The sequence below is a fragment of the Panthera leo genome, chromosome B3 (genome assembly GCF_018350215.1).
Source record: "Panthera leo isolate Ple1 chromosome B3, P.leo_Ple1_pat1.1, whole genome shotgun sequence".
Taxonomy (NCBI): Eukaryota; Metazoa; Chordata; class Mammalia; order Carnivora; family Felidae; genus Panthera; species Panthera leo.
This window is the reverse complement of record NC_056684.1, coordinates 53939827-53958347: the sequence shown is the minus strand read 5'-3', so window position 1 is coordinate 53958347 and position 18521 is coordinate 53939827. Positions and strand designations below refer to the sequence as shown.

Below are 18521 nucleotides of genomic sequence, written 5' to 3'. Positions count from 1 at the left end.
ATTTCTCATTTGCTTTTTACTTTAGATACTGGCCTTTTATCTCAGTTACTACCTTTAAAATCATCTTTTGGAGCACCAAGTAACAAGCCTGACCTGGTGAATAAACTGTTACCACTAAAAAGATGTTCCACAACTGTCCTCCCCATCAGAAGGAGAATCCAGAGAACTGGAAATGTGCCCTCATGGCAAGGAGTAGATCACCTAAGTCTCTAGGCTGGAAACATAAAAGTATACACATAGCCTGCTCGGTGATCAAAATGCAACAAAACAGGTTGGAGTGTCCAGTACGGTAGCAAGAGCTATAAGAAACAACGGAGCAACAGCTCCTTGTGAGGTGATATACACTTGCCCCAGTAATGGACTGTCATGATGAATGTCTTAACTATGTCAGATGCTTCCAAATCACTCCATTATTTCCCTCTCTACCACAGAACTGACCTAGACACGGAAGATTTGCAAAGCAACAGCATGCTTTATTTAGTTGTGAGACAAACAGAACTCCTTTTGAGTGGAGAAATCTGGTTCTGCTTTTGGATACTACCTGTCTCTGAATTTTGAACTCTCAAGATGTCAAGTGTTAGATCGCTTTGGTATAGATTTCATGATACTCACTTGGACCAAGGAATGGCAGAGACATCCTTTAAAAGCAATATGTTTGCATTTGGTTCATTTAACAATAAATGTTTATTTTTAAGTTGTGAAGAGAAAGTCTGGGGTTTAATGAGTTTCTTTGTTGAAAATGAGCAGCTAAGATTTGTAAAAAAAAAAAAAAAAAGATTGTTTATAGGATAGACTAAGGACTGCCCAAAGGCAATTTAAACTCTAAAAACCAAGTCCTTGACTGATATTTGCTCCTTAAAAAAAGAAAACAAACAAAAAATACAACAGGTCACATTGCTTGCTGTATCCACCCAGAGGTACAGATTTTAATGAATAGGAGAACTTCTGTGAACTCTAACTCAATAGTGAATGGTATTGTCCACCATTTGCATTAAAAAGGAAATAGACAAACTCAAGATGCCCAGTGAAAGTTAATGGATTATTAAAAATCATCCCTACCAGAAGAGCTTCTCTGAGTTTAGGTTCAGATATGCCAAAATATAACACTGAACCTCTCAAATAATTTCATAGATATGTATTGCCAAATAAATTTTAAATTTCACTTTAAAACCTGGAAGTTATTAAGCCTTATAGACATCATGGGAAAGTTTCTCTCTGTTATTGTTGGAAAACTTTCCTTTTTCAAACACAAGAAGAAAGCAGTAGTATAATCATGTATGCATACATACAATGCTCAGCCCTAAGAAGTGATTAATTGTGAGGTCTTTACTAACACAGAGATTATAGACACCTAATGCTAATCTCCCACATCTGGTTATTTATGTTACAGCTTTCTGTTTTCATCTCAAGATGCGTAGTTAAAAAGAAACTCTGGGATTCCTTTAGAATTATTTTTCCCCCCCAACAAGTAGACAAAACAAGTCAATAATGAAAATGGATTTTAAAAGTTGTAAAGCCATCAAGTTATTTTCAACAACAGGGTTACCTGCACACTGACCACAATGACCAACGATGTAGCCATTGTAACTGCAAAAGACTGGTAGTCAGCAACGTGCTGCCCGTCATCTCCGGCCACATTGTAAAAGGCTCCATAGGGTATGAAGAAAAGGGCCAATGAGGTGTAGATGCCATGTGCCATGCAGATAAAAAATTTACGCTTGTTAAACAGCAGATTGAGCTGTCCAGGTTCATAGAGCTGGGGATAGTCCATGCTGTTCTGGTCATCCACATCCTGTCAATAAAGTGTTACTTCAGTGGAGGAGGCTTGAGAAGTCAGAGAGGACCTGAATTCGCCATCTCAGGAAATGGCAAGTACAAGTCTAAGCATACCCTAATAAACACTATTAATTAGCTTGTTTTCATTCCCACAATAATGCAGAAGATAATAAAATGATCCCTATTTTACACAAGAGGAATTTGAGTCTCTGAGAGTCATGAGAGATCATATAGTTCTTATAGCATAGCCAGAACTTGACTTGCACCTAGATCCTTAGCTTCAGACTAAAGTTTCTTTTCTCTCCTTTCCTACAGCCACACTCACTCCCACAATGCTCTTGCAGCCAATGGGGCTCAGGGGTTAATTGCCAAGTCAGTGAGTGGTAGTGACCAGGAGATGGCAGCAGAGAGCCGCAGAGTAGGACCTGGCCAATCTGAGTTCCCAAGTGTGTGACAGGAGGAAGAGCAGAAGGGAAACAGGGAAAGGGGGATTGGGGGAAGGTGCAGGGGTGGGGAGGAAGCTGAGCCTGAAGAGCTGAGTGTTCTACACAGTGAGGATTCCAACACCAGCTGTTTGACAGAAATAATGTAGACAGAATGAGAAGGTATGTGTGGCCCCAAAAGTATCTTGGGAGAAATTAAAACAGTGCTTCTCAAACTTAATATGCACATAAATCATCTGGGGAGCAAATGATGATTCAATAGGTTGGGGGTAGAGTCTGAGACAGCATTTCCAACCAGCTCCAAAGTAATGCTGATGACCAGTGAGCACTAAAGCCAAATGCCCAAACCAAAAAGGATGGCAAGGCCTGACCACCGGGGACATCAGAGGACCATGAGTAGAGGAGAAGCACCCAAAATGGGAGCAACATAGGCATGAACTCTGGGGGCAGACCAGGTTCCCCTCCCTGCTTGTGGGATGGCCCCAGCCTTGTTGAATGGGGTTCTATGATGAATACTGACATATTCTCTTTATGAGGTCCCATTTTGAAATGCTGCTAGTACTTCCTTCTCTAGTCCAGTGACTGGTGAAATGACATTCAGAGGCTTTGAAACCAGAAAACCCTGAGTTCAAACCCTAGTTCTGCTGCTTAGCAGGTATATAATCTTACACCCATTATTAACCTGTCTGAGCCTCAGTTTCCTGATCTCCAGACATGCAAACAATAGCACCTCCCTCACAGGACCACTGTCATGATTAAATTCATGTATTCAGCAGTGTTACTGCCACACCATAAGTAATAAAAAAAAAAACCCAAAACTGATGCTTCTATAAATAATAACAAATAAAATAATGTTATATAATAATAATAGCATAGCAATCTCAGACTCAGGTGGCCTGGCACTAGGCTGAGTTCTGTCACACACCGGCTGTCTGGCTTTAGGGCAGCGACTTGAGCCTTGGTTTCCTCCTTATAAAATGAGCAGATCATAGGTGATCATGGAGGCCTTACAGTATAACATTTCACTATCCTGTGATCTATGTAGGGGCCAAAGTTGACAAAGTAAGAAAGGAGAGGGGCAGACACTTAACTTGATGGCAATAAGGGGCCTTATTATATTTTTTTTTAGAATTGCACAATAACCATCTTTTCCCAGAAACTGCTTTATTTTTATTATTTTATTCCACATTCTGGGCAGCTACAAAGCACTGGGAAAAGAAACGCTTGTAAACACAGGCACTTGGAAATGAATGTGCTTAATCCTTTACATCTAAGGTCTTTAGGAGTTCGTTATGTTTTTATAGAATTCCACAAAATATGTTGTTCACAAACTGCCATTTTTACATACAAGAAGTGAGACAACTAACTACAAAGGCACAGAATGGGAGGGTGGAGTGAGCTCACAATGTGACAATTTATATTTTGAAATAGACAGCTTTGAGCCAGAAAAATGAGGCCTAGCAAACGGGTCTAACAGCAGCCTGGAGAAAATCTGGTCTCTTCAAATATACTTCCAAAATAATTTTTTTTTAAATAATACATTCTAATTGTGCCATGGAAACTCCTCTGGCTAGCCTTCCACTTCCTCATAGGCAGCCAGACTTCTCCCTTCCAGGAAGTACCTTCCAAGGCAATGAGTATGACAAGGATCCACCATTTTTGTAATTGATTCCCTCTCCTCTCAAGCAATTTGAGCTAGAAAAAAAGACTATGTCCCTTCTTTCCATGGCTGTGGGGCTTCATGTCTTCCTCTCCCATTGGCAGGGTATTCCACTGGCCTCTAGTTCCTGTTCTGGGCTGTGCTGGCCAAGGAAATCTCACCACAGATGCTGGCTGTCTGCAATCCAGCGGGTTCCATGATTTTCTATCACTATGTGGTTCTCTGCATTCGGAGGCTAATGTAGCATTTCTCAGCATGTGAACCACAAGGCACTAGTTCTGAGGCATATTAATAGGTGCTATATGAAAAATAAATAAATGGAAGTAAAGTCCTATAAACCTGGGAAATGCTGGACCAACATAAAATTAGAGGCCATTTCATGTAGGATGTCTCAGAGCCTTTAAAGCAATAATGTGGGGTGTGAGTCTCAAAGAAAAGAGTAGCCAAACTTTGATCAGAGGACCGTTTGGGAGATGTGGGGGATCTGGAAGGGTTTCTGATCCATGCAACATGTATTCAAACAACTGAAATTCTAGGACTTTCCATGACTTGTGTTTTCTACTTAGAATCTAGAAACAACTAAAAAGCATCAAAAGAGTAAAATAAGTTATAAAGACAGAAAAAAATACATACCTGGTCAAAAATCCCCATGGCTAAAACAGGAAGTGATGTGTAAACAATGTTAAAAAGGGTAATGAACCACTGGTCGTAAACGGTCTAAAAAGAAATAACATGTCAGTGAGAAACACCATTCACAGAAGAATATTCACTTTTAGGCTCTTGGATTAAATATCTCAATCTCCTGAGATGCATGAGAGTTTGATATTAGCAACAGACAGACCTGAGTTCTCCCCTGACTCTGTCTCTTATCATCCCTGCTGTCTCAGTAGGATACTAGATCCCTCTAAACTTCAACTTCTTCATCTTTAAAATAAAGCCACGCTCTCCTTGCACAGCTACCATGTAGATGAAAGGAGATCACATATGCAGAACATCCAAGATACCACTAGACACATAGAAGGCCCTGGCCCTGTGGAGAGCTATTGAATTCTTCAGGTTCTCAATGGCTTTTATTAAAAAAAAAATTTTTTTTAACGTTTATTTATTTTTGAGAGAAAGAGAGCGTGAGAGGGAGACACAGAATCTGAAACAGGCTCTGAGCTATGAGCACAGAGCTGGACGTGGGGCTCAAACTCATGAACTGTGAGATCATGACCTGAGCTGAAGTCGGACACTCACCCGACTGAGCCACCCAGGTGCCCCCTCAATGGCTTTTAGAGTAAATCTAATGATCTGATCTAAGTGATAAGTAAAGGACCCACTAAAATATTCAGAGGGAGAGGCAGAAATGAATGTGTCAGCCCTACCCTGTGTTCAAATGGAGAGTTTTTTTCTTGGGAGTGGTTTAAAATAAAGTGGGCATGGAGCTAGCTGCTCAGTATACTGGGTATAAACAAGTTAGACAAATAAAATACCCCATACACTTGTACAGAGTACTTCCTTGCATGAGCCTCACTAAAAATTGGTGAGGCATGTGAAACTGTTGTTGTATTCCCATTTTGTTGAGAACTACACAGACATGTAGAAACAAAATGTAGTAAGTATTGTAGAGCTTATCACTGGAAAAGGCAAAACCAAAACCTAGGTCTCCAGCTCCTAACCAATGTCTGTTCTACCACTCTATCATACATTCATCCATCCATTCACTCAATATTTATCAAAAATCTATTTTGTGCCAGGTGCTAGGTTTTAGGCAATGGTAATTCAACATGCTATAATCAGACACAAATTCTTCATAAAATTTGCATTCTAAGGGTGGCAGAAAACAAGCAATAAACAAGTTATATATACATATATACAAGTGATAAATACTAGGGAAGAAAGGCAGATAGGAAAGGTAGATAGGGAGGGTTGTAATTGTAATAAGGTGACTGGCAAAAATGTCACTAAGAAGTGACACTGAGAAAAGATCTGAATGAAATAAGGGATCGAATTATACAGCTTTCTGGGACAGGAGCATTCCATACTACAAGTAGATCCCATGAGAAATCCCCAAGGAAAGATAGCATCTGTTCAGAGGACAGCAAGGCAGTCCAATTGGATAGAGAAGAGTGAGTGACCTATAGGGAGAATAATGGATGTCAAAGAAAGAAGGAGTTGGATCCTATGTAGGTAACTATGGCTTATTCCCTAAGTGAAATGGGAAGACATTAGAGAATTCTGAGCAAAGGGACAACCTGATCTAATTTATATTTTAACAGAAGCACTCTGGATGCTGTGCTAAGAATAGACTGAAGAGGGGCAGTGGTGGAAGCTGAGAAACCATTTAGGAGACTACTGTAGAAGCCAGATGAAAGAGGGAAGTCAGGTGACCAGCAGGGAGAAGTGCTGAGTTTTGAATATATTCTAAAGTACATGTTCTTCTTAGGGGAGTTCAGAAAGCAATGAGGAATCTTAAATGCAATGTTCTGGACAGAGGAACTGAAGGTAGTTTCCACATAGTTATGTAAATAAGGCAATCCATTAAGTTATGTCCTGTGTGTGTAGATTATACCAAAGAGAGAATATTTTGGTTTCTTTACTGCTAAATATGGATTTGGACTACCCTATCTTAGCGTCATTGTTTATTCTTGAGATGGGTGTATATTTATTCAAGAGAAGGAGAAATGAAGGCCAATTTTCAAAGGCCAAATCTCAACCTGGACTATTTTGCTGAAGTTCCACAGGTGGCTTTATTCAACACTGAATAAACCAGACACTGAAATATATTGATTACTGTTTTCTGAGCAAGGTTAGCCCTGTGGGAAGAAGTAAGAAACATGGACATTCCTGCTGTCAATCATCTTGGAGAGAGTTCAATGTCAGGGCAGGAAGAAAAATGAGAACAGAAAAGAGAAAACGAGGAGTGGGGTAGATGAGAGAGGAAAGAAACTGTTTTATTCTTTGTGTGTCTCAGAGTTGAGGCCTGGAATCCATGTAGAAAAGATCTGTTCAACATCATTCTTTTTGAGGGTAGGTCAAAAATAGGCAGAAAAGTTGAATTCTACCACCAATAAATAGCCAATACAGGATTTAGATGAGACAGCATCATTGGGGACTGCTATCAACAAGAATAGGGTTATGACTCAGAATGGCCACTTCTAATTACCAGTTATTAAGTTCTCTAATTGATCATTTACTTTCATAATCCTTTGAGTCCTGTTAAACTGTATTCTTTGAGTCTGTCTGAACTCTGCTGTAAGGATTTGAAAAGGTGTCCTATGCCCAGTAAATATATTAAGTATTTAACAACAGGCTCTTAAAAAAAAAAAAAAGCCCCAATGTGGAGCATTTACCAATTTCCATGGTGTAAATATTTCTCCCATTGCTCTTTATGCAGCGATATCACTTCCACCATATATATCTGATAGACATAAATAACCTCAGCTGCATAAATAGTAAAACATGGTAAAATAATTAGAAAGTGATGAGTTTTGAGGATTGATAAACTTTGTTTCAATATTATTTATTTATTTATTTTTAAAATTTACTATCAAGTTAGCTAACATACAGTGTATACAGTTTGCTCTTGGTTTGGAGGGTAGATTCCTGTGATTTGCGGCTTATAACACCCAGTGCTCATCCCAACAGCGCCCTCCTCAACACCCATCACCCATTTCCCACCTCCCCCACTCCTCCCATCAACCCTCAGTTTGTTCTCTGCATTCAAGAGTCTCTTAGGTTTGGCTCCCTCTCTGAAACTCTTTTTTTCCCCTTCCCTTCCCCCATGGTCCTCTGTTAAGTTTATATAATTCAATTTTTAGTAATAGCTGTGTTTAAACACTGGCTCACATAATTTCTCAAAACTAAACAATTATCTTTATGAACCAATATGGACCAGTTCTAGCATACCCCAGCCTATGTCCATGCTTGGAGCAAAGTAACACAGAACACCAACAGCCATCTAGAGGATCGCAGACTCAATGTGGCAAAAGAAAACCTGCTGAATGGCAGGGCAGTAGCCCAGAGCTTCAGACAACCATGAGAAAAGAATGGAAGAGCTAGCTCATCATCATTCCCTGGAAGCCCTCAGGGTATTTTAGTAGAGGTCTCCGAAACAAGCCTGGGTTTACGGTGTTCGTATAGGGTGAGGGCATGTGCCATACAATTGATTTATAACAAACTGCCCACTGAAGATAATGAAAAAAAGTTGAGAAAAAAGAAAGCAAAGCACATCTCTATCAAAGCATCAATGAACTAACAATACAGAAGGAAATTGCCTGTTAAGATCAGGGAGAGAAATCAGCACTTAAGAACTACTTTAAGGTCTAGGAAAATGTTCTCTTTCTCCAGAGACTGTTTGCTTCCTTCTAGCAGATGCTGAGGATAGAAGGCTTGATGTTTGGGGGACCAGCCAGCTGTCCTGTCATAGTGCAGCCTGTGACCCTATTGCCAAGAGGCTTCTCTTGGGTCCCAGCCCAGAGTGCAATGTGTTTCATGAAGATCTCTACCCTTGATGGGCATGAAACTTGTCCTTCTAGTCCTAGGCAACAACCAGAAACAAATGATCATGAGCTTCTCAGCTGCCTCCTATAGACAGACCATCAACACTCCCAGGGCCTGTGGCTCAGAGCAGTACACACTTCCAGGCACCCAGCCCAGAGTGGGAATGTTAACAGGGTCCCACACACCAACTCCTATATACCCTGAAAGTCCACCAGAACTGTTGCTTGGCCTCTCTTCGCTTTCTTTGGATGAGCAACAATTCTACTTCTAGATACACGTTCAGAGTATCTGCCTTTGTGTACCAGGAGACACAAGAAAATGCTCATAGCAGCACAGGTCATAATAGCCCCAAACCAGAAACAACCAAAACATTCATCAGGAGTGGAATGGAGAAAGACATTGTGGCATATTGATATAATGGAATACTATAGAATAATGAAAAGCAAAGAACTACACCTATATCACACACACACACATACACACACACACACACGCACCACAAGGGGCACCTGGATGGCTCAGTTGGTTAAGCGTCAGCACTTGGTTTCAGGTCAGGTCATAATCTCACAGTTTGTGGGTTTGAGCCCTATGTCAGGCTCCATGCTGACAATATGGAGCCTGCTCAGGAATCTCTCTGGTGCGCATGCACTCTCTCTCTCTCTCTCTCTCTCTCTCTCTCTCAAAATAAATAAATAAGCTTAAAAAAATACAAATGAATTTTAAAAATATAGAAGGTTGAGCAAAAGAAACCAGCCAAAGTACAGTTCCATATTAATAAAATTCAAAAATGTGTCAGTCTACTCTGTGTTAAGGATTCATGCTCATATGGGAAAATTTTAAAACAAAGCAACAAAGTGATGATAAAATGTCAAGGTAATGGTTATCTCTAAAGAGTTGAAAAAAGAGCATAACTGAGAAAAAGCAAGGGGAGCCTTGGAGGTTTGGCAAAGTTCTGTTTCTTGAAGTGGATGATGGCTACATGGGTGTTCATCCTACAACAATTTGTTAAGCTGTCATTTGAGTATTACACACTCTGTGGATTCATTATATTTTACAATAAAAAAGGAAATATGTGGCCTTTTGTTTTAGTCATTACCTGGTGATACTTTGGACATTGGGAGGATTTTAAAAATCCTGATGCCCATATCACACCCCAGGCCAGTTCAGTCACTGTCTTTGAGGGGGTGGGATGATCTAGGCATTGGTAGTTTTAAAAAATTTCCCAGGTAATTCCATTGTGAAACCAAGATTGACAATTTTGCTTGCCCCTATCAAGAAACAAACAAACAACAACAACAACAACAAAACAAAAACCCTGACACAAATCAACTATTTGATGATGACATCTGAATTTCATTCCCTGATATATCAATTGATGTTATGATTACAGTGGAAAATATAAGAGGGGAAAAGCAGTCAAACTGAAGTCTTATAGCCCCAGGCAGAAACTGATGCTGTAAAATCACCTCTTCCTCCACCTCCTCCACCATTCAGCTTCCACTAGCTGAGAAGAGATGATTTCAGGTATTACGAAGAAAGAAAGAATCTGGGAAATTATGGCACAAAGTGCCATCATTACTACAAACAGGTTAGCATTAAAACCTATAGTTATTTGGCAGTGGCATTTGCAAGCTGGTAATCAGATTTGAAACCTCATTTAACAATTGGAACAAGAGAGGACAGGAAGAGAAGGGCCAGTGAAAATAAAATTTAAATGAGTTTTTGCAATTTCTTGGAAGATTTTTTACTGCCACTCAGAATCACAGTAACAAAAATAAAATTAGCTGATACTTACTGAGCACCTGCTATGTACCAGGCACTATTTTAAGCGCTCAACACATACTGACTCGTTAAGTCCTCACAATGACCCTATGGGATTGGTACTATTAGCAGACCTCAATTTAAAGATGGGGAAACTAAGGCTCATCAAGGTTAGGAGACTGTCCAACGTCATCCCCCAACACAAAGATTTTCAAAGTGTAGCCTAGGAAACTTTTAGGAGATCCACATGTCAGGACTGTTTTCACAATGATACTAAGCAGTTATGTATATTTCATTTTCACTGTCATTCTCCCATGGGTGTACATGACTTGTGATATCATAACCAACTGAACACAGAAGCAGATATGAGAACCCAGCTGCCTCCTGCAGTGCCAATAGTAAGAAATGAAGTATAAAAAATGACTCTTCTCACTAACTTGTTTTTTGTTTTGGAAAATACAATCTTTTTTTTTTCATTAATATATGTCATTTAGGCAAACATGTCATAGGTTCATTTTTTTAATGAATTAAAAGGAATGTTTAAATGTTTTCTCCTTTTTAATTTCTAATATGATGAATATCGATAGATCCAGTCCTCAGATCACAAAGGTTTGAGAACTGCTGGCAGAGCAAGTGTCAGGACCATGTTCCTACCCTGGGACTCTGACTTCAGCCTTCACAACACTGACCACCACATGAAGCCACTTCTCTCTATCCATGGTATCCTTTGGCAAGTTTCCTTAAAGGCCGGTTCCTCACACTGCTTTATTTGGTTGAGAGTATACAAGAAATACAATTCGTATGCTGGTTTTTGTCATCTCAAATGATAACGTTAGCATTTACCCAGGCTCAAACCCTCCAATGGCTTCCCATTTCACATGAGATGGAATCCAGACTCTTCCCAGACGCCTAAAGCATTTCCTGATCCCATGGCTGCCTTCCTCTTCAGCCTCACTCACCACACCCCCTCCCCTCCCTCAGCCTCAGCTTCACTGATTACCTTTCTCTAGGACTGGGTTCATTCCTGCCTACCTCAGGAGATTCGCACTTGCTATGCCCTTTGCCTGGAATACTTTAACCCCAGAGTATCCATATGAAAGTTTCCTCTGAACACTCAGGTTGGACTCCATGAGACTTTTTACATGACCCCATTCTTTTTTCAATGACAATTCTGAAATTTTCTTACTGATTTACTTCTTTATTATCTGTCTTTATCGCACTAGGATATAATCTCCATGCAATAGAGACTTTACATCTGTAACTCCAGTGCCTAGAACATTGTCAATGGTAGGTGCTCTATAAATATTTGCTGAGTTAATTACTTTACAACTTTTTGTAAACATTACATATTTAACTTGCCACTAAATGTTGACCCAAGGATGTGGCACAGCTCCTCAAACTCAGTATGTCCAGACCTGAACTCATTCTCACACCACCTTAACCAGGCCCTCTTCCTATGTTCCCTATATCTGTTTCTGACACTGCTACATTCATCCCAGAGCCCCAGCCAAAAATCTGCTATTTCTCCTTCTCTCCAACACATCAATTTAAGCCCCAAATCCCACTGACTTAACCATTACACATAGCTTGTGTTTCTGCCCAGCCCTTTACCTCTGTGACTTTCCTCCTGATGTCCTCCCTCCTAGGATGCCCATCTTCTTATTCCTCAACTGCTTCACTATGATTGATCTGGAAGGGTTGGCCCAGGAACAGATCTTCCAGAGAGCCTTTCTGAGCCCTGCCCACTCCTACCCTCTAGGTTTGGGTTCCAGGCCACTCCTTGGTGGTCCCATGACACACACCTCACTGCTTCATAATTCAACTTGCAATTATTTATGTGAGATAGAGGGCATGTATAAGTGGGGGAGAGGGGCAGAGGTAGAGAGAGAGAGAGAGAGAGAGAGAGAGAGAGAGAGAGAGAGAGAATCCTAAGCAGGCTCCACACTGAGTGATGTGGGGCTTGATCCCATGACCTTGGGATTATGACCTGAGCCAAAATCAAGAGTTTGATGCTCAACCAACTGAGCCACACAGGAGGCCCTATGCACTGATTTCTAGTCCCATCCCACTAGGCTGAAAGCTCCTTGGGAGCATGTTATAGGATTTATTCATCTGTGGGGGCCCAAGAACCTACATCAGTGCCTGGCACGTGGCGAATATGCAACACAAGGATGCTGGCGTGTTAAATGTAAGGGCATTGGAATCAGACAACAGAACTGTGTGTCCTTCAGTAACATACTCAGTCTCTCTGAGTCTTAGGTTCCTAAGTTATAAAGTGGGGATTTGAGGGAGGGCTTTAATATTCAACCAAATGAACAAATGCCAGTACAGCAGCACCTGACAGAGAGTGCTCAGTTAGTGAACACCTTTATCATATATGGAAAGGAGGGAGGGGAGGAGAAAGGGAGGAAGAGGAGGAAAGGAGAAGGAAAGGAGGGAGGAGCATTCAAGGTTCCAAGCTTTGAATGGTAGGTTTAATGAATAAAGAAAAAGGTATATTTCTCCACTAATTATAATTATGAAAATACAATTCTTTATTGCTACAGCCACATTTATTTTTATAATAAACTACTATATTAATGAAATCAATAGAAAATTAGGACAAGATTTAAAGGAAATGAATTATTTGATAAGCATCTTCCTTATGAAAACTTAATTATATCAATCACTCTTCAGCTCTAGTTTTGCTGCAGGCTCTACCAAAATGTGTTAACCTGAGTCATTCACCTAAAAAAAAATAAAAACACCTTCCAGGGGTGCCTGGGTGGCTCAGTTGGTTGGGCATGTGACTTCAGCTCAGGTCATGATCTCACGGTTCATGAGTTTGACCCTGCATCAGGCTCCATTCTGACAGCTTTGGAGCCTGGAGCCTACTGCAGATTCTGTGTCTCCCTCTCTCTCTGCCCCTTCCCTGCTCACACTCTGTCTTAAAAATAAACAAACATTTAAAAAAATTAAAACAAAACAAAACAACACCTTCCTGGGTGATGTGCACTGGCTTAACACAGTTTAGGCTTTAGGGGCCACCACAAAAATTAAAGTCACAAGCAGTATTTCTTCTACAATAGACTTCTTCCACTCCTTGTAACAGATCTCTAACTACTTAAATAGTTATCCTAGTAAATATGTTCCTCTTCTCCTTAAGGTCCTTAGATAACCTCAGAAAGTTTTTAAGTCCCCCTCTGGTGACTAGGACTAGCTGGGTGGGACACACTAGCCCAGATGACAACCCACATGGAACTCATCTGGGCTTCTCCCCTTCGAGACATGCTCAAGCCCTCTACCACCTATCTCCACCACCTCCATCTCAAACACACATGCTCACACACGTAGGTTGCCCAGATGCCCCCAAGAGATGGAGGAGGTAGAGAAAGGAGGGAAAATGGCTACTTTGAGCCTCTGATGTGGGAAGCATTCTGGTCTGAGACTAGACCAGTCAAATGGCGGCAGCACTCTGATTTTGGGTGACTCAAATTATAAACAAAAGTTCTGTGTAAAAGTATCTGTCCTAGGGCTCTTGGACTCTTAGGGGCAGCCATACCCCCCCTCTACTTCCAAATTTTCTTTTCCCATGTCCAATACTCTGAATAAGAGATAAAAGCCATGCTCCTGTGAGATACCACTAGTCTGTTTGGAAACATGTGTCTCTTCACAGATCAGAAAAAAAAAAAAAGGGAGAGAAGAGTTCTCCATTTTTCCAACTTTCCTGTTTTCCTTAAGGAAAGCTTCTCCTTGCTCCCTTCTTTGTGGAAGCAATTTATCAACCTTATCAACCATTTTATATAGAGTAAAAATACTCCAGCTACAAATTACAATCTAACAGCTTGAGGAATACACAATCTGTGATTTATAGAAAACCACATTTAAATATACCTTAATATGGCTCTTAAACACCTACCAAGGGCTTTCCACTCTGAGACCATTGGCTTAGCTCCTTGTTCAAATGACAGGATAGACACCATGTACCTCCCCTCTGCCTTTTGCTGTGTGTTGTAGAGGAAAACTGTATAATGATATTTTTCTTTTTGGCCTTAAAAAATATTTTTCATTTAAAGAAAACACATTGAGGAATAAGTATGAGGTGCTCAGTCTCAGCACATCTGTTACTGATTTGTGTAATTAACAGAAACCCACTAGCAGGAGCCAGGAAGAATGGCCCCAGCCTAAGCACCCACCCCTCCCCAGGTTTTCCACAGAGCACATCTGGAAGGCAAAGGGGAAAGGAACAACCATGCCAGGTTGAGATGGACTCACAGGTAACCACAACCATGAGTCATCAAAGCCTGGAGATTAGTCGCACTCTAAAATTTCACTTTCAAATTTTTTGAGTTTTCTTATATTGTTTGACAGAACGAAAGTTTTTCTTGATTTGACAAGATAATTGTTTCCATATCACAGCAGAATAAAAAAAAAACCATGCACAGCTCTGTATCTCACTGACAATGATAAATCATCATCAGATAGTATTACCCCTTGAGTACCGGTGCCAGTAGTTGCATAGTTGCAGACGTGAATTTCCTAAATAGGACTTCAACCAATGGTGGGGTGGTTTTTATTTTTTGGTTCTGTTCCTGGTGGGGGATGGTTCATCTTTCTTAAAAATCCTGAGGTATAGGGTGCTTTTAAAATAAGTTAGTCATATAAGTGGTGTAGACAGGCCCACAGTGGATTCCATGAAAGCCATGCAGGCTTTGATAACAGATTGGGATAATGCATGTTGTTACAAAAGGGTCCATGATTCAGTTTAGAGTTTTCTCTGACCTTTATCCAAACTCCTCTGATCCAGACACTTTGTTGGAAATCTCACCAGGATAGATTATATTTAAATTCTCTCTCAGAGGCAGTTTGGTAGAAGTGTTTGCTGGCAAAAGAAAAAAAAATTACGTCAAGCTTCTAGATGATTCCAGAAGGCAGTCTGCCCTTTCTAAGGGCCTAAGCTCTGGGAGACACCACTCAAGACATGAGCTCTCTCTCTCAATAAGAGCGGATTTTCTCTTCATAGTCACATTGTACTGAGTGTTGTTAGATATTTCTCCTTTAGATATCAAATAAAGCAAACAACTTGCCTGACTAGGGGTTGGATGAAAACATTTTTTGAAGGAAAGAGTTTATGGCCATTCTCTCTTCCAAGTCTATGACAATTAGCCCACTTATCAAACAGAGCAGAGAGAACACTGAAGAGAGAGTCAGAAGATGTGGAGTCCAGTCCCAGCCTTACACACCACTGATCCTCAGATCTTGCAGGGCTCAGGCTCCTCCTCTGTAAAAGGAGGGGCTGGACTCAATATCTGTAACATTCCCTGACAGAGTAAAGATTCTAGATTTCAACAAAACAGACACTTTTTGTTCTGTGTCCCAGCTGTTTCCCCAAAGAAAGTCCACCCAGCAAGGCAAGTGAAAGGAGTGTAGTCCTTCCCAAGAAGATTCTTTCCCCATGTGTCCCAAAGCAACCACAACAGAGGCAGGCACTGAAATTAACCAGGGGAAAGTCCACAAACCAAGTACAAACCAGCCTGTATCACATCAACATCCATGTGAGATGTCCTAAGGCTACCACCATCCAACAGGCAATCAATGGTCCCACCCCCAGCCCCTTGGAGCTTTGCACACCACAGCTGGATTGGCTTGCACATCTGCCCCAGCCCACCTACCAGGATGGGACATTGATGGGAATCTCTTGGAGCTATCTTCAGAGAACAAGATCTTGGATAAAATTCACCAGGCCCCCAGAGACAGGCCAACGTAGTAAGAAAGAGCACATGTCACTTCATTAAGAAATTAAACTGGTGTTTTTAAAAGTCAACACTGTGTCTAAGAAAGCACAATCTGTTTACATTTGATCGATGTTTTCAGCTGCAGAGTGGCTTACTTCAAAGCAATCTATTGAGAGGTGCGGGAAAGGAGTACTGAAGTACTTATGAATCATATTGGGATTAGACAGGGTTGGCCCCAAAGATGTGGCTCATCCATGACAAATTTAATTCAAAAAAAGTCTTGTGGAAAAATTCTAATTTTCCATCAAAAGTGACTATGGAGTTATTCAACATCAGTTTCACATTTATGAAAATAAAATCATTTCCAAACTGTAAGTTCCCTAAGGGTAGGAACTGCATCCCTCTGGTTCATTCTGGTATCCTTGGAGAGCACTTGGCCCTCAACTGGCCCTCAGTTTATTCTTGTTAAATGAATGAGAATTCAAAGACTCTAGACTGGTGTGTCAGAGGATGTGTGTGTGAGCCTCACTCCTGTCAGGACTGGACAGACAAGCGACTGGGGGTAGGGCCTCCCAAGAAAGGGCCTCTAAACTCATGCCTGCTATTCTGAAATCTGGCAGGCTCCTGAGTTTTTATTACTATTGGCTCCATTTCACCGTGGATCTTTCAATTCCACTGAAGCAACATAAGAGAGAGATGGCAGAGGTGGGAAGATCTCAGATGGCTTTCACTGACAGACTGGAAGTGTTTATCTAATAGGTGTAGGGGCTACTAAAGCTGTATCACCCAATGCATGGCTTTGAAGCCTGGAGCCACCTACATGATTTCAACTGGGGGAAAGAAGCATCATTGCAAAAATGTCCCCTATTTAAAAATTCTCATTTTCTGTAGACTAGTGTCTCTCCCAAATATGTTATTTTATTTTCAGTTGCCTCATTTGCAGCATATTGCCTTTGGGAAAACAGGGTGAAGAAAAAAAGCCAAAAGATTTTTCAGTTAAACCTGTTGCTAATCAGGACCTTCTAGAGAAAGACAGGGAATGGTAAAGACAACAGTCCCTACCGTTCCCAGTTCCATATCCATGTCACCCTCACAGCCAGTCCCCAGATTGCTAGCACACCAGGGCGCACACATGCAGGTGGGGCTGGGAAACAGCACAGGCCTCATCGTCATAGTGGCATGACACCTTTTCTACAAGACATGTCTTGCTATACGTACTACTGTTATGATGCCCACACACACCAATGCCATGTGGTTTTTAAAGTGTTTCTAAATGAGTTGATTTTAAATGGAATTTTAGAAATTGAAAAGAGATTTCAAATTCAACTACTCTTCAGGTCAGTTGCAAAGTTTTCAGTTTCAGTTTTTCTCCTAGTCCTCTACTGAGTCACACCTTTATACAAGCTAGCCCCTAAATCCCCACAGGTAGCAAGACTTCACACCTTCAGACCTCCACTGAATTCTGAAAATATTCATAGGCTCACTTGAGATTTACCAAGCCAGATCCTCACACATTTTTCCTTTTCCCATGTTCTCATGTTAACTTCCATTATAGTTTTCTGTTGGACCTATTCATCCATTTCTTTATTCCCTGGATGAGAAAATGAGTTCCAGGTGGGTAGGATACTTGTCCTATTCATCATTTTGTTTTCTCTTCCCAAGATGGTAAACAAATACTCCTATTAGCAATTTGACGTTGTTGTGTGACTCACAGCTATGGGGAAGGAATGAATTATTGAACTTAAAATAGAAACAACTTAAATGTTCATAAACCAGAATTGTCAAATGATTTATAATAAGTCCATGTTTCAGAATGCCATTAACAAAAATAACATTTTTTTAAAGAATGTAAAACCAGAAGTGTTTCTCAAAATGTGATAAATCTTCTTGTTTGTTTTTTAAAGTTTATTTATTTTGAGAGACAGCATGAGTGGGGGAGGGGCAGAGACAGAGGGAGAGAAGTAATCTTAAGCAAGCTCCATGCTGTGAGCAGAGCCCAATGCTGGGCTTGAACCCATGAAACCATGAGATCATGACCTAAGCTGAAACCAAGAGCCAGATGCTCAACCAACTAAGCCACCCAGGTGCCCCAGGTTTTGGATTTTTGTTTTGTTTTTGTTTCTTTTTTGAATGAGAAAGATACAAAGAGTATGGTCTCCAATATATAAAAGTTGATATATATTCACATATAATGATTTTTATAATCAGAAAAAAACCAAGGATACTGGAAAAGACTACAGAAGTTTAAATGTAAACACCCCATTTTAGCATACAAAAGAAGGCTGTTTTGTCCAGTGGACTAGAGTTAATTTAAAAAATGGAAGTTTTTAAAAGGGAGAAACATATAAATAGTTTATTCCAATGGGGATAATATTCTTAGAATCATTTTGTCCTCCATACATCTTCCTGACTCCAAAACAATGGAACCAGGATAAGTAGCAGGGTGATGTCTGTTTTTGCAACCATTGCCATAGAGATATATATTCCAGAATTTCCCAAAGTGGATTCTGTATGGCATCTGTTCTGAGGACAATATGCAAATTGCTTGGAAAAATGGGGTTCCATGCCAAATGAGTTTGGGTAATAATACCAAATCTCACTGACTCTTTTATATATATATATACATATATATATATATTTAATGTTTATTTATTTTTGAGAGAGACAGAGACAGAATGCGAG

The 18521-nt window shown here is 40.5% G+C and overlaps 1 protein-coding gene across 15 annotated transcripts in view; it reads right to left on the bottom strand.

The window, feature by feature from the left end:
• Window positions 1–18521, bottom strand: part of ATP8B4 (ATPase phospholipid transporting 8B4 (putative)) — a 255262-nt gene that overhangs the window by 16470 nt on the left and 220271 nt on the right. For 14 of the 15 annotated variants that reach the window (XM_042942064.1, XM_042942063.1, XM_042942076.1 and 11 more), the window contains 2 exons: window positions 4513–4596; window positions 1547–1792 (listed from right to left, as the gene is read on the bottom strand). In XM_042942064.1, the coding sequence (XP_042797998.1) occupies window positions 1547–1792; window positions 4513–4596 (330 nt within the window). Of the gene's footprint in view, window positions 1–366; window positions 748–1546; window positions 1793–4512; window positions 4597–18521 lie in introns of those variants that run through there. The other variant, XM_042942077.1, reaches the window with a different exon arrangement.